The sequence below is a fragment of the Pseudorasbora parva genome, chromosome 2 (assembly GCF_024679245.1).
Source record: "Pseudorasbora parva isolate DD20220531a chromosome 2, ASM2467924v1, whole genome shotgun sequence".
In the NCBI taxonomy this organism is placed as follows: domain Eukaryota; kingdom Metazoa; phylum Chordata; class Actinopteri; order Cypriniformes; family Gobionidae; genus Pseudorasbora; species Pseudorasbora parva.
Genome location: NC_090173.1, coordinates 40,192,980 through 40,208,071, shown reverse-complemented (window position 1 = coordinate 40,208,071; position 15,092 = coordinate 40,192,980). Strand labels below are relative to the sequence as shown.

General features: G+C 39.9%; 1 protein-coding gene across 1 annotated transcript; it reads right to left on the bottom strand.

Annotated features, from left to right (window-relative positions):
- Positions 1-6,073: 6,073 nt before the first annotated feature.
- Positions 6,074-14,180, bottom strand: lfng (LFNG O-fucosylpeptide 3-beta-N-acetylglucosaminyltransferase). Its single transcript, XM_067420173.1, has 8 exons — positions 13,630-14,180; positions 9,051-9,099; positions 8,700-8,802; positions 8,458-8,611; positions 8,272-8,357; positions 8,018-8,183; positions 7,847-7,932; positions 6,074-7,749 (listed from the first exon to the last, which is right to left on the bottom strand). Exons 1-8 carry the CDS (start codon positions 14,041-14,043, stop codon positions 7,683-7,685), a joined length of 1,125 nt encoding a protein of 374 aa, XP_067276274.1. The 5' UTR covers positions 14,044-14,180; the 3' UTR covers positions 6,074-7,682.
- Positions 14,181-15,092: the final 912 nt, after the last annotated feature.

Below are 15,092 nucleotides of genomic sequence, written 5' to 3'. Positions count from 1 at the left end.
CTAGGGATGTGTGATATTTAAAAAAAAATGCGATATGCAATATCTTGTTAAATAATGTGATATTCGATATGCGATACAATATTGCTATTAGTGTGTAAAATCTTCCTTAATTATATTTAAAAAAATATTTAAAAACTGAGAATGATACCATTAATGTGTTTCACATTCTTTCAGGGGTAACGAAAGCATCACTACAACTTCTGAATGTTACCAGCAGCGTTTTAGCAAAAATGTATGTCATAAATCTGACAATATAATTTTAACATCAATGTAAACAAGCCAAAAATGTAATGCCAAACTTAATACCAAAAACTCTTTGCTTGACTTGATAATATATAGTTATATCAAACTAAATCTGAACATTAAGAACATCCAGGTAAACATAGACGCCTGATCTAGGGGTGGACGATTATTTGTATTATTTTTTAATTAATCTTGGTTATTAAAAATAAGAACTAAAAACAATATTCTTCACATTAATTAAATATACACTTAAAGGGGAACTTCAGCGCTGGGAGGAATAATCTGTATTTAAACTGGGGGTCCTTAATGTAGTAATGTAGTTTTTTTATTTTTTTTATTTGGTGCTTTCTAGACGAGCAAAGACAGAAAATGTATTTTTGTCTCATGGGGATGAAAGACTACAATTCCCAGAATGCTTTGCTGTCCTACGAGGCCACTCCCAAAGCCACCACTAATGAATCACTGTGACTGGATCACTTTCACTTTCCCACCGCCACCTCCTTAATTTTCATAAAATCAGTTCAGTTAGAGAACAGACACTACAAATAAAAACGGAACGTGTCTGTTCATTATGTGATTTAGCCGCTGACAGCGGCAGCTTTACTGTATTAGGAGTTTGTCACTTTAAGAGCTAATTCACAGATCCTTTAGACACGCATTCAGCTTCTTTCCTCAACTGATATCATTCACTTAAAGCATAACTGACTGAGTTTACATGAATACATCATCAGGACAGCCATTTTGACATAACTGTGTGTGTATATTCACAATGTTGAAGTAGCCTATTAAAATCATTCAGATAATGTTGCAATATGCATATTGCGATATGCACTTTTGCGATATTTCGATAATTTCGATATATTGCACAGCTCTATTCATATCCATTCAAATCTTTGTTTTGAAATCAGCCCATCATTATATAAGTTGTTTTTTAGTTTTTTTTTTTGCACAAAAACTATTCTCGTCGCTTCATAAAACTATTGTAGAACTATAGTAGTGAGATGGCTTTTAACGACGTCTTTAATGCCTTTATGGATCTTGAGAAAGGAAATGACATTGGTAATTATAATTAAAAATAATAATGAATTATTTGTTTGATTTATATAGTGCTTTTTTAAGGCACTCAAATTGCTTTACATTGAAAATCTCCTCAAACCACCAGCAATGTGCAGCATCCACCTGGATGATTTGACGGCAGCCATATTGCGCCAGAACGCTTACCACACAACAGCTGATTGGTGGAGAGGAGACCGAGTGATGAAGCCAATCAGGAGAGGGGGGTGATTAGGAGGCCATGATGGACAGGGGCCAATGGCCAAATTTACCCAGGATGCAGGGGTTACACCCCTATTGGTGCAATGAAGGCCCATTGAAGGCACATTGGTGTCAATGGAGGCCTTTCTGAGCCATCGGATTTCAACAAAAATATCTTCATTTGTGTTCCAAAGATGAACTTACGGGTTCTTACGGGTGTCAAATGACATGAGGGTAAGTCATTAATACGAGAATTTTCATTTTTGGGTGAACTAACCCTTTAATTTTAAATACTTATATCACTGACAACAGTAGTCCGGCCAGGATATTGTCATTTAAAAGTTGCAGCCCTCAACTGAATTATTTGTTTGATTTATATAGTGCTTTTTTAAGGCACTCAAATTGCTTTACATTGAAAATCTCCTCAAACCACCAGCAATGTGCAGCATCCACCTGGATGATTTGATGGCAGCCATATTGTGCCAGAACGCTCACCACACAACAGCTGATTGGGGCCAATGGGCATTTAAAAGTTGTTGTTGCAGCCCTCAACTGATGTGTCGTGTTTTGTGTTTTGGCCTGAAGCTCCACCCTCCACCCTCCCCCCTTCAATGTAAAGCACCTATCGACAAATCACAAAGTCAGTAGTGTTTAGGCATCCGGGTTGCCAGCTCTGCTCTGCCTCAGCTGCAGCTACAAACGTTCCTGCTGGGTCGGGGGGGAGGGGGACAGGGGATACACCGCTCTACAGTCATTTGAAAGTGATTGCACCAGTTTTGGCCACAATCTTACATACACTTCCTTTAAGTGTTATACCGGAATCTGTGACCCCCCAAATCATGTGACCATGGCCTACACATAATGTTGTGATGGTAGATTTAGGATTAGCTCATTACACCACCTAATTTAGTGGGAATTACAGAATTGCGAAGTAAGTCAATCATAAAGTTCTTATGGAGGTTACATGGTAACCCTGCACTGTTTAAAGGCAAGTGCTGTAATGTAAATATGCAACAGAAGGCACATGTCTAATATTGAACTTTAAGTAACTCCGCAAACAATAACAGTGCTCGAAACACCTTAATAACCACATAGCAACATGTTAAACTGCTCAGAACATCTAAAAATAGCACAACAGCACACTAAAAAGGCTCAGAATGTCTTTTAAAAAAAACAAAAAAACATCAGATACAACTATGATAAGACTAGTGAAAGTAACATCTTTATGTGAGGAGTTACTTCTGTCGAAATTGGCAGGAAGCCTGACTGATCGCTATCTAACAGAAGCTTTAACTATGATTTTGCAAGCCCTTTTACTTCATTGAGCACTGATGTAGAGTTGGTCTCGAAAACGTTTCGCACTTTGCTCTTTTTTGCATGTCTTTTTTGAGGCCTCTGATAACAGTTGGAGCACTTTTGCCATGTTCGATAAATGTGGATCCTTTTGTTTTGCTGTTTCAAATTTGATTTGATTCATTATTTTAAAGTTTTGTGAAGTTGGACTGTTCATATACATTTAGCACTATACACCATTTCTTTCACTACCGTTTTTGTATATTTTTTTTAAATATGACACAACATTCCACTGGATTGAAGTATAAAACATTTCTGCTTAGAGACAGATAATATCAAGTTTGATATGAATGTGGCATGAACAAAAACGGAAATAAACATTCAGACCGTTTATTGCTGTGATCAGTTTCGAGAGTTCAAAAAGGTTTGAGAATGTACAGATATGAAAACCCCAGGGCCTTCTGATTCATAATAAAAAAAGTTTTCATCATCTTTCCAAGAAACCGTGCAACAGTCACTTTGCTCAAGCAACCATTTATTTGTCTGGCAAACCACTATGTGGTTTGTGGCCTGATGTTTTTGTATTCGGCAAAGCTCTCGTGTTTTTGTTGGGTTCTCTGAGGTGGAACTGGCATTGCGAGATACATCAAGGTCAAGTGTCAAAGGGAGCGATCGCTTGTGCTTCAATCCAAGACTTTGTTATAGATCTTTTGAGAGGTTTTTTTTTTAATTGTATTATACTTGGTGTCATTAGAGTCTCTTTCGGACTCAGACATTGTGTGGTCTGACTGTATTTCACGCATCAGTGCAGAAGCAGTCAAAACAGACCTCAAGGTCTTAATTACAAATGAGAATTTGGCACAAGGATGAGAACGGAAATGGATTCTTTTTCCAAAGCTCGGTTCTCTGTAATGTTTGTCATACCAACCAGCTCAGAGCTTAGCAGAACTCATTAATAAGTCCTTCAAGTTGATGAATGGCATGGATATTTGGGTGTAGCTTATATAACCCTCACTATAATTCTGAGGTCATAAAGCAAGTAGTTTTGGTTAGGTACAGACAGCTTTGTTTATGCCACACTGAAGACGTAATGTTTTGGGTATTACAGATGTGTCAGACATACCCGTTTTTTTGTGTGTTTTGTTTGTTTTTTTAACTGATAACTGTAGTGTTTAGGCAGTTAGCTTTCCTTCAGGCATATTACCTTTTTTCTGGCTGCCTGCCCTACAAAGAGCGCTTTGCATAATTCAATCTCGCTTTCCACCTTAAATGTGAATGTAGAATTCAAACAGAAAGATGTTGGGCTTCCTGGAATGCAGACTTCAAGATCTGTGTAATCATAGGTTTGGTTTATTAAAGTATAGTGGGAGCGAACACATGCCCAAATGTGTCTGACTCTTTAGCTCTTGTAGACATGATTTCTGACATCTGCAGCCACATATGACAAATGGACTGTGTGAAGTCTTTAAAGAGGGTTTTGGGAGGAAGAAATATGATTCAGCATCATTGAAGGAAGTCTTTTTGGTACAGTGGTTGATTTCGGGGTGATCAGAGTCTCAGACTTACCCTAAAGAATGCAGAAATTCCCTCTGTGCCCTCAGACTCATGGGAAAACAGGCAGTTGTGGCTTAAGAATATAAACTCTCACACCGTTAAAATAGGCACAGCTGTGATTTAATAAAAACATGATTATGTTTGTTATAAGATCTTTGTGATCTGACTGGAATGTCAAAAAATGTGGTTTTAAAAGTATATTAAATTGTGTCATTGGGGTGTGGAATTAATGTTTGAGGTCGAGTTCTCAAAATATGACCTCAGCCTGTTATTAATGTTTGAAGGAATAAAAGGATTTGTATCTTTTTGCAATAATATTTACAACATCTCTGTTGTTGACCTCCAGTTTTATGTGGATGAGTTCTTTCATCCAAAGGAATATAAGTAGTCATAATTCATTAAAACAAAGAAATAAATATATACAGTTTCATCTCTAGGCTTTTTCTAGGCTGTGGATTACACACAGTAGAGCAGAAAAAAAGTATTTCTAATATTTGTTACAGATTATGTTTATATGGTCAAAAAGTATTCTGATATCTTATGTAATTCAGCTACTTGTATAGCACACTACTTGCATAAATAGCAGTGGTCTCTTTAACATTCCTCAAACTCCTGATAAATAATTTTTGATACATTTTAAGATGATTTTTCTATAAGTGTATGTATAAATAACCAAGTAACCTAAATTGCTTTGTTCCAGTAAATTGTCATCTTGAAATATTACAATGTAAAAAAGTTATTTTTATATCTATTTGATAAAAATCATTCAAGATTTTACAACAAAAACACATTGAAGGTGGACCTTTTAAGAATTATAACTCACAAACTCACTTACCAGCAAGAAAAAGTCTTAATCATTTATATTAGAACAACCATATTAAACATCTAATATTTCAACATTAGAATACAATATTTAAGTGGTAACAGCTTGCTAAACTAAGGTGGTGACACATCTTGCCCCTTTCTCCCCACATATATTCAAGGCCTCAGATGCAGTTACTTATATAGAGTGTTGAAAGGCCCGGTAGTGAGGAAATGTTCTTTCCCATGCCATTTGTTGTAGAATAATAAATTGTGTATGAGTGAGACTAAACTTTCAGGCGTGTTTCATTAATTCAGCAAGCAACACACAACGGGTCAGTGCCAGCACTTGAAACCCACGAGAGGCCAAGTTTGTTTTGTTTGCATGCTTCAGTAACAGTTCACAACAGTTTTGACAGAGTAAGAGACACTGGCCTCTGAACCTCTGTGGTCTGGCAATGATTTTACTCCAAGTGATTGATGCAAGTCGTCTGTGTTGCGCTATAGTAACTGTGTCCTTTTCACTGATTGCCATAGATGTTGTTGAAGTGGATAGTTAAGCAAAAATATGAAAATTATGTCATTTTGTACTCATTTGTTAAAAACCTGTCTAATTTTCTTTCATCTGAGGAAATGTTTTGGAAAATGATCATGCTGCTTTCTGCCATAAAGTAAAATTAGATGATGTCAGAACCTGGGCACCATCTACATTCTTTGAAATTAAAGTTTTTAATTTTTGAAAATCTGTTGTCACACTTCACTTGGATTGCATAAATAGTATGGTTTTGTTCTAATGTTTTCCCTTTTTTTACAGAATAGAGAAAATTGTGCAGATTTGGAACAAACATGAGGGTGAGTAAATGATGACAGAACTTTCATTTTTGGGTGAACTATGTCTCAGAAAAAGAAAAAAAACACAACAGTGCAGTAAAGTTTCTTGGCGATTATGCTGCTTTATTCAAAAGCTGGGGAATTACCAAGGCAGCCCATGGTAACAATATCAGGACTGTGATCCCTGAGAGGACAACATTTGAACAAAGAATCCAGATACTGGATTATAAATTACAGCCAGTAGCAAATCTCAGAGCATTTAAAAAAGAAAGACATTTTAAAGGACTCATCAGAACTAGGTCTGATCCATAGGTGAGCAAAATGCATAGAATATCTAAACAATTATGTACAAATACAATTGTTTTAAAATGGCACAGTACACAAATACTGCTATTACATAAGATATACAGGCTCACCCAATATGGGTCATTCCGACAGAGAAACTGAAACTCTGTTAGGATCACTGTTGTTGCTCATGTAAAGCTCTCACTTAACATGTTTTATATAGTCGGCATAGTGATGTCCAACTGCCAGCCGTGAAGGAATGGGGAAAACTGTGGCTCTAGGCCAGACCGCTTTGTGCAGAAGGGATCATAGAACTCAGATCTGTGCTATAAACACATCTTAAACTTTAGCTGCCATCTGTTCTAACAATGTACATTGTGTTGACAGTGGCCCTGGTTGCCAATTCAAAAGAGTAATCGATTGCTAAGCGATACTTTACTTGAGCAAACAACAGTTCATTTAAACCAAGCTGTGCAACTCCCACTTCAGTACATCTTTGAGCAAAAGCTAAAAAATATATATATAATAAATCATGCCAAAAAATCTCATATCTATCTGCAAAGATTGTGTGAATGCATTGGCATTAAATAATATAAAGATCTAAACATTTGGGGCACTAAATACATTTTTACACAGCTTTAAGTTATAACATTTCAATAACCATAAAATGCCCAGAGGATTTAGGGAGAAAAGTGCTTAATCCTCATACACCACAGATTAAAATAACCTGACAGCATATTTGGAAAAATTTGCCTATTGCCAGCACAAAATTACATAAAATAAAACTAATAGCAATAATAATTATTATAACACTGACATCAAAGAAATTAATTCCGCAAAAAAGAAAGAAAAAAAAAAACGGACCTTCATTTCATTAATTTTGTCCGGAGTCCTTTAGAACTAAATAACAAAGCACCCATGTTACTTATTTCTCCGTCTATTTTAAAGAATTCAATCATTAAATCAAACCTGAGGGAAAGAACATCCTGAATGGCATTTTAGAGATAATAAAATATAAAGTATGCTCTAATTTGCTAATTAGAATTTGAAACTAAGCACATAAAGCTGGCAAAAGGCTTGGGTATACTAGAAAGTTACATTCTATGAGAATTGCAAATGGGATACAAGCAACAGTAATGATATAAAGCACAGTTGATTGCCTGCAAAGCTTGGCGCTGAAAGCGTTCCTTCTGAAAGCCGGGCCTTCCGTCACGTCTTACTTGGACAGGATGCTCAGGCACCAGGCAGGAAGGAACAGTTTAAAGGCGGGCCGCACAGCAGCCCAGTATAACCACAGAATGCCGTGCACCACTGCAGAGTAAATGCAGCAGCCACACGGCTCAATAACACACTGGTCCCTCATGCCTTTCAGATACCGAGGCAGTGAGGGACGAGGATACACAACAGAGGAGCCGGTCGCCTTAATAGGCAACCTGAGGAGGGCACCAAGGAGTGTCTGGGTACAGAAGACAGTGCACTGACTTGAACCTGAGAGAGAATTTAAAAATAAAAGAGGTTCAATTAGTACATGCATGCAGATTTCGATACGAGCAACATCCAACTATGATCTAGAATGCTGTCTTACCTGGATGGATCCTCCTCAACAGAGAAAGCCCCTTTCATGTTGATGATATTCCTCTTGTTCTCAAACATTCCATAACTCAATGTAATCTAAATCAAATGGAACGAAATGCTGCGTTAGTACAGCTACAGAATCAAGATGTTCCTGTATCAAGATTTCATTAAAGTTCATTACCTGTTTGTGTACTTCTGATTTGGACACCTGTTGCAGGTTCTCCAAGTGTGAGTGAAACAAGTTGCTTCGGGTCAAAGGAACCCCGAGAACTGACTCGATGATGTAACCAATGGTACAGTCATCAGGAAGACGGATCTTCTCCGCGGTGTTCATGAAATGGCCACCACTGTCATAAAAAAGTCAACAGAAAGTCTATTAATATCTTAAAACATGTTCTTAAATTCTGCATTAAGATAGTTGTGAAGTTTTTGCACCTTGCCCAAGGGCTCATCTTCAAAGCAAGCCCACGGCTGATACAGAAGCCTGCACCTCCCGTGGCAAACCAGAAATTGACAGGTCTCTGCAATGGGGCAACACAAACATCAGTTACATCACTTAACGCTCCTTCTTATCTTTAAAACCAATGTATATAAAAATGTTGGATATTTTGGAACACCTACCATCTTGTTGTCCCCAAGTCTTTCTGTGGCTTCAATAGGCCTGTCCAAACTGGGTTTGCCAATGTACATATCCTGAGTGTGAGGGTAGTTGGACAGCAACTTCACCAATGTCTTCACATTCACATAGTTATCATCATCCACATGACAGAACCACCTAAACCAGACCGAGATCTCATTAGAACATCTGATATGGTTAGCTTTAACACGTATGCATAATGTAACAACAGTCATGCAATGCTTACTTTTTTCCGGACTCAATGAACTTGTCGTACTCAACGGCCATCTTGCAAGACAGAGCCTGGCGGCTGTGGGCAGCAGAGCAGTTGGTGTTGATGGCATGGCTTCCTGTGTGGACAAGAAGATGGATACTTTGTCAGTGCACTTGTGTCTATGAGAAATGGCTATTATCTGATAGGTCGGACGACTTTGCACGCGCCCTAATACCATCTTCCCTCTAACAGCCCAGCCCCCGTAGGCGAAGCACAAGATTTTTAAGAGGATTAGAATGCTGAGTCCAAACTATGCGCATATCAAAGAGGGAATGTCTGCTTCTTTCTAGCCTTGTGACTTCCGCTTGAGGAAGCTGCACTCACCAATTTTCTTCTTTAGTTCCTTATCTTCGCCGTCCGTAAAGATGTATGTCTGCAAAAACAAAGACAAAGCCAGTTAGTTCTTTTTGCTTAACCAATGAATCACTGCACCAGAGCAAAGACGAAACAGGAATTGGCGTGTTCCAAACTGGAATCACATGTCTTCGAGAGCTGTTTATCCCAAGCGGACTGATTAGGAAGCATTGTCTGAGTTTTACGCCATGGAAAACTCAGCAAGTTAAACAAGCCAAACTCTACCCCCAAAAATAAAGGCCCCTTGTTCTTGTTGTCAATCTCTCCATGGCAACTGCTCTGACCCCCAAAGCATCTAAGGCCCAGAACAAAGAGGGGAGCAGACCACCCCACTTACCCCCAGTACTCCACCCCCATTCCATTGCCCCTCACTGCCTCCCAAGTCTTTCCATTCTTCATCCCTCTATCCACTTCAGACATGTTAAAAATGTCCCAAAAATGAATGGCAAAGTCATTTGGAAGTAAAGAAAAGAAGCACCATGTCCTATTCTCCCAAACATACTCGGATTGATGAATATACATTCTCCCCAGTGTGCATTCACTGACGTCTGCCCTGTCAGGGCTTTGTTAACGTTAAAATAGAAGGGGTGGGATCAGGAGCTCATTGTGGGAGATAAGACAGAGCAGGTGCGAGGCAGCAGCTCCAGCTCAAAGGAGCCATTGAGAAGAAGACGCCACACGCCTCAGACAGACTGATGAAAAGGCGGCATGCCCCTAGCCATGCACTGTCGTTAACCTGTTTGCTTTCCACCTCAGGTGAGACAGCACCTGCCACCCGCCGCCTTATCACAGCCACGTGTCTGAACAGATCAACCTGCCCACACCCAACTGGCCTTGAACATATACACCTACGCTACAAAACCGTTCTCTTATATGCTCTTTTGTGATCTTTATCTCAACAGTGGATTCATTTTTGTTGCCTTTCAAATGGCAGCACGCACACACACACGTGGACCCATTCCGCCTTTCCACAGCCGCATTTCTTTTGATTGTTCAAACATTGCCAGATAATGTTTGATTGGTTTGCAGAGCAAACTCTGAGCAGATGTTTAGCGCGGCACTCTGGGGCCAAGGCCCATGGCCTGTGTTTGTTCAGGGAGGGCTGACGGTTGGGCCGGGTAAAGGATCAGAGGCTGGCGCTGTTTGCGCAGAGTTCCGCTGAAAGGACAGACTAATCACACAGGCAGCTGCCAAGACAGACTGGGCACTGACAGAGAGAGAAACCTCAGGGCTGATTAGTGCATTACAATGTGTGTGTGTGGTCACTCACCCCCAACCCTGCTCCCACTGTCCCTTTGCATTGAGACAATGAGAAGTGGGTAAAGCCGTCACTGGGTAAATCCTAAATATGTTTGCCTGGATTTGCATACAGCTGCAGTGGTTAACTAAAGACAGGCCTCTCGTGGTACATGGCTTTGTTTCTGGGTTTCCCTTTCATTGAAGATATTGTGAGCCAAAATGACCTTTGTGTGGTTTCTTTCATAAATGTCAAGTCTTTTCTTCAAAATGCACTTTCCCAGCATTCTCTACACACGAAGAAAGCATGAGGGTTTCGTTCAGTTGTTTGGACTTTTGATGAGCGGGCAGAGGTTGGTAGGACTGCTTCCCACCCTACCAAAGGCAGGTCTGGCATTGGGCAGAGCGAGCATGGAGCCTGGCTGTCTGTCTGTCTCATACCCAGGAAGGAAGTAGAGAGATGTTACTCCCTCTTTTAAACACCACACAGCCCTGCTTCTTCGACCTGTGCCAGTTAGAGACCAGAAACTTGCACAGACTTGCAACAAAAGATCTGCACAGCTTTCACCATCTTCTGCTCACACCAGAGTAACTACTGCCTTAAACAGTGAGTAATTATGCAGTTAAGTATTTTAGACAGAAGTAATGATATTGGTCATGGTACTTATTCTGCATCAAACAAGTGTGCATTTGATCTTAATGGCATTTGGTAGCTGTCTGTGTAACTGGACACCGGATACCACAGCCATGGCACAGGCTGTTCTCTCATTGTTGTGAGTTTCTCTCACTGGGGAAGCTGCATTGTTCCAGGGGGGAAATTTAGAGAAACAGCGGAAGCCAGAAGCTGCAGCGTGAACAATTCAAAATGGAGCGAAAGAATAACACTATTCAAGAGTCCTGACTCATCAAGTAAAGACAATTATGAAGCATACTTTTAATAATCAGAACCAAATACTCAGAATGCAAAAGAGCTTTAGGGTTTTATTCTCTTTGGCATTATCAATATAGTTTCTGTGTATTAACAAGGGTAGGGGAGCTTCTAGCTGACCGTGACTAACTGTAAACAAAGACAGGAGAATTTCCCACCAAGAAGAGCCACAGGCTGCAATAAGTGTCAACAGCAGACACAGATTGGATCTACTGTCTGTTTACATGTAAATAGCCCAAGACAGTGAGCTGTTCATCACCCGTCAGGGCAACATTTGAAGTAGGTAAGCGAGTTAGAAAGATCCTTCCAACACAAGTTTCTAACCCCTATGAACATGTTCACAATGTCGGTCATGCATCATTTCACTTTGACATATGTGACAAAGTTCCCATGCTGTAGGTCTAACCATGCCTGGCCCGTTGAAACACTTGTCTGGTGCCAGCCATTGTGGCAAGTGGCCAGACAGTACACCGGAGTCCTTGGGATAATCCCCGGCCGTTCAGATGACAATAACTGGGATTTAACATACTCAGGTGTTGCACTGATGAATGTTGAAATAATTTGAGAGCGGCCCTGCATGTGTAAATGTGAGGATTCATATAGCTGGCATTAGAGCCATCTTTTGTTCTTTGAGACCAGGCCACCTGGCACTCATTCTCTGTAACTCCCCCTTGTATTCTGGGCTGCGCTGGTCTTTTATGTCTGCACTGCTCCCCACCAGCTGCTGCTATTAATCCCTGATGTTAACTCTCTCTTCTGTGGGTTAACTTCCATCAACTCCTGTACTGAGCAAACTCAGTCTTAGTTTTCCAATCTCGCCTGAAGCCTGGAGTGGTCATATCAGTTAAGCTGGATAGTGAAAGACAAACCTGAGCTGACTGAATGAGTGTAGAAGTTGAAGTTGTCTGATTAAATATTCAGAGTAACTTCACATACATAATGATCTTTGTACTCAGACTCCACAAGCATATAAAAGTGCTGCTACTGTTGTGGCGTATTCAGATGACAATATTAAAACCCGCTCTTGTCTAAGGTGTAAGGGAAATGGATTGTGACAAATTAAACAGACTTTTGTCAAATATATAAGCGACTACTCTAGGTGGTGGGTAAAATCACTTTGACTGGTCTGTGCTTGCCGCTGTCGAGGTGCCGAGAGTGCTTTTGTGCTGGATGCAAAAGAGGCCTGTTTCTCAGGGCTGTATTTTCATACTGTGAGCCACTCGGCTTGCTGCTGAAAAGCCTTTCCTTGCCTATAGATGCTGTCCCTTTGTGCCATCCAGCATCTCTATAACGAAGACTCTCTTTTCCCACCGCTTGGGTAGCTTGACCCAGCCTCTGCTTCAGATCCCCAGTTCCCATGGAGAGTGGGAGACAAGGGGCTGGCAAAGCTTTTCTTTCCCCCTTCAGAAAGACGCTTTGTTAGTGCTGAGAAGGGGACAGCTCTGAAGCTGCTGCTGTGATGCATCCTTAGCCCTGGCGTATTCACGGGGACACCCCAAACAATGGAGCAGGAGGGGAGAAGGGGGACTTATAGCCACCCATCAGTAATACAGCGATTGCTACGGACAGCACAGAGAGACCATGAATATGAGTTTTGTTTTTTAAATATGCCATATTTTTGTTAAATAAGCCACGCAGATAATAATGTTGAACAACAATTTAAACAGTTTTGGGATCCTACTTGTAGATATTTTTTGATAGTATTAAGACCATAGATTGGCTGATACGATGTTTTGTTAATTACACAATTTTACATTTTACACATAGGCTATTGATTATTCACATCATTCAAAGTGTCTCTGAAGTGAAACACCATTATACAACTGTGTGTTCAACAGAAAAGGGCAATGTTCACAAGTAATTTCATTAATGTAAGTTACAGAAAGTAAAAATAAACTTGCATTATAACAAAAAAAAAGCATACAAATTATTTCATTATTAAAAAAATAATGCTACGTGTGTGTGTGTGTGTGTGTGTGTGTGTGTGTGTGTGTGTGTGTGTGTGTGTGTGTGTGTGTGTGTGTGTGTGTGTGTGTGTGTGTGTGTGTGTGTGTGTGTGTGTGTGTGTGTGTGTGGGCCTTCAACAAAAATGTAGCATATTTTTTCACATCTGCAATTTGTAGGCTACTGTTGAAATTAATCATATTTACATATACCCTATGTATAAAGACAGTAATGTAAAGCATGACTGAATTTTTAAACACTATCAAAAGTGTCAGAAATATAAGGTTTTGATGCAGATGGTTAGAAAGACCATAGCTACCATTAATCTTTTTTAATATCATGAAGATAAAATCCCATTTTTTCCAGATTGTAAAATATGTAGGCTACCTAACCAAAAGTTAAGCTAACTTTTTGTACCCGTGTAAACTGACATAGGCCTACCTGGTGCATGTTTCTGGAGATCCAGGTGTCCAGTAATAGATTTAGTCTGGACCGGTGAAACTTCTTAGTGGTCTTTACTGCGATGAAGATGTCATCCGAGCTGATGTCCTCAGCAGGCGGCGCGTCTGTCGTCGCTCCGGACGCCTCGTTGGGCTTATCCGCTTCCCTCCTGGTGCGGGTCAGCTTGGAAAAATAGCCAGAGAATCCTTTCTTTTCATTCTGCTCAGGCTGAACTCCATCATCAACCTCTGATTCCCCCAGGCTCTGCAGTGAGCGCAACCCGATCTCACTCTCGTTCTGCATCTCGTCCATCTGAATCCGCTGATGCTGCGACAAAAATAACAGTAGCGCGAGACAGGTGACGGTCGCTCCCGCGAGGGAGAGCGCAGCTTTCCTGCCGTACGTTTTCAACATGTTTAATATACTCTAAGAGAAGGACGCTCTCTTTGTGATATATACAGCATTAATCTAAACCCCCCTCCAATAGCCTACTCTAAAAACCAAGCGTGTCATACGCCTGCAACATAGTAGCAATGAGAGAGTCACCTCAATGTAACTCGGAGGGGCTTTTATAAACTGCCCACTGCATTGGTCACGCCCAGTGGGCGTGGCGTTGATGGCTATTGTGCTGTGGGAACCGCAGTGAGACTGTCAATGGGAGGACGCGTTAAAGGACAGCAGGCGAGGGACAAAGAGGGGGGAGGGCGAAGAGGACAAACAGGCATAAACATTGTCATGCTCAAAACATGCTCTATTAAAACAAACTATGTATGCATGTGCTAGAATCACAGTTAATTGCATATTTTTATTATCAGGAGCAGGGCTTGAAAAATGTGTGTACATTTGTAAATATTTGTACAAAGCATGTTTCAAATGCTTAGATAATATCAGTTTTAGGTACACTGTAAATAAATTACTGCCTTCATTTTTTAAGTACAATCAATTTGGCTATTTAAGTCATTTCAATTTAAATTGATTTTTTTTTTTTTAAGTGTCAGTTCACCCAAAAAGCAAAATTAGCCCATGATTTACTCGCCCTCAATCCATTTTAGGTGTATAACATTCTTGTTTCAGACAAATAAAATCAGAGTTAGACTATATTAAAAATCTCCTGGCTAATCCAAGCTTTATTATGGCAGTGAATGTGGCTCTGTTTTTGAAGTCCAAGTGCATATATCCATCATATAACTGCTACACACAATTGTTTAACATTAAATTATATTAAGGGGCAACATAGGCCATTTTCCATCTCACGACCAATTCGTACGTATTTTACGAGGTGGCTGAGGTTGTACAAATTCGCAGAGGTGGACAGTAACTAAGCACATTTACTTGAGTGCTGTACTTAAGTACACTTTTTGAGTATCTGTACTTTACTTTTTTCTGGAAACTTATGACTTTTACTTTACTACATCTGAAAGACAAATATCATATTTTCCTCCACTACATTTCTATCAAAGTTG

What these genes read in the sequence shown, in the direction of transcription:
- lfng (XM_067420173.1), bottom strand. Translation starts at nt 14,043, where the DNA reads ATGTTGAAAACGTACGGCAGGAAAGCTGCGCTCTCCCTCGCGGGAGCG. An exon ending in GGAACTAAAGAAGAAAATTG is followed by an intron (nt 8,803 to 9,050) that starts GTGAGTGCAGCT and finishes TTGTCCACACAG; the next exon opens with GAAGCCATGCCATCAACACC. An exon ending in AATCAGAAGTACACAAACAG is followed by an intron (nt 7,933 to 8,017) that starts GTAATGAACTTT and finishes CATTTGATTTAG; the next exon opens with ATTACATTGAGTTATGGAAT.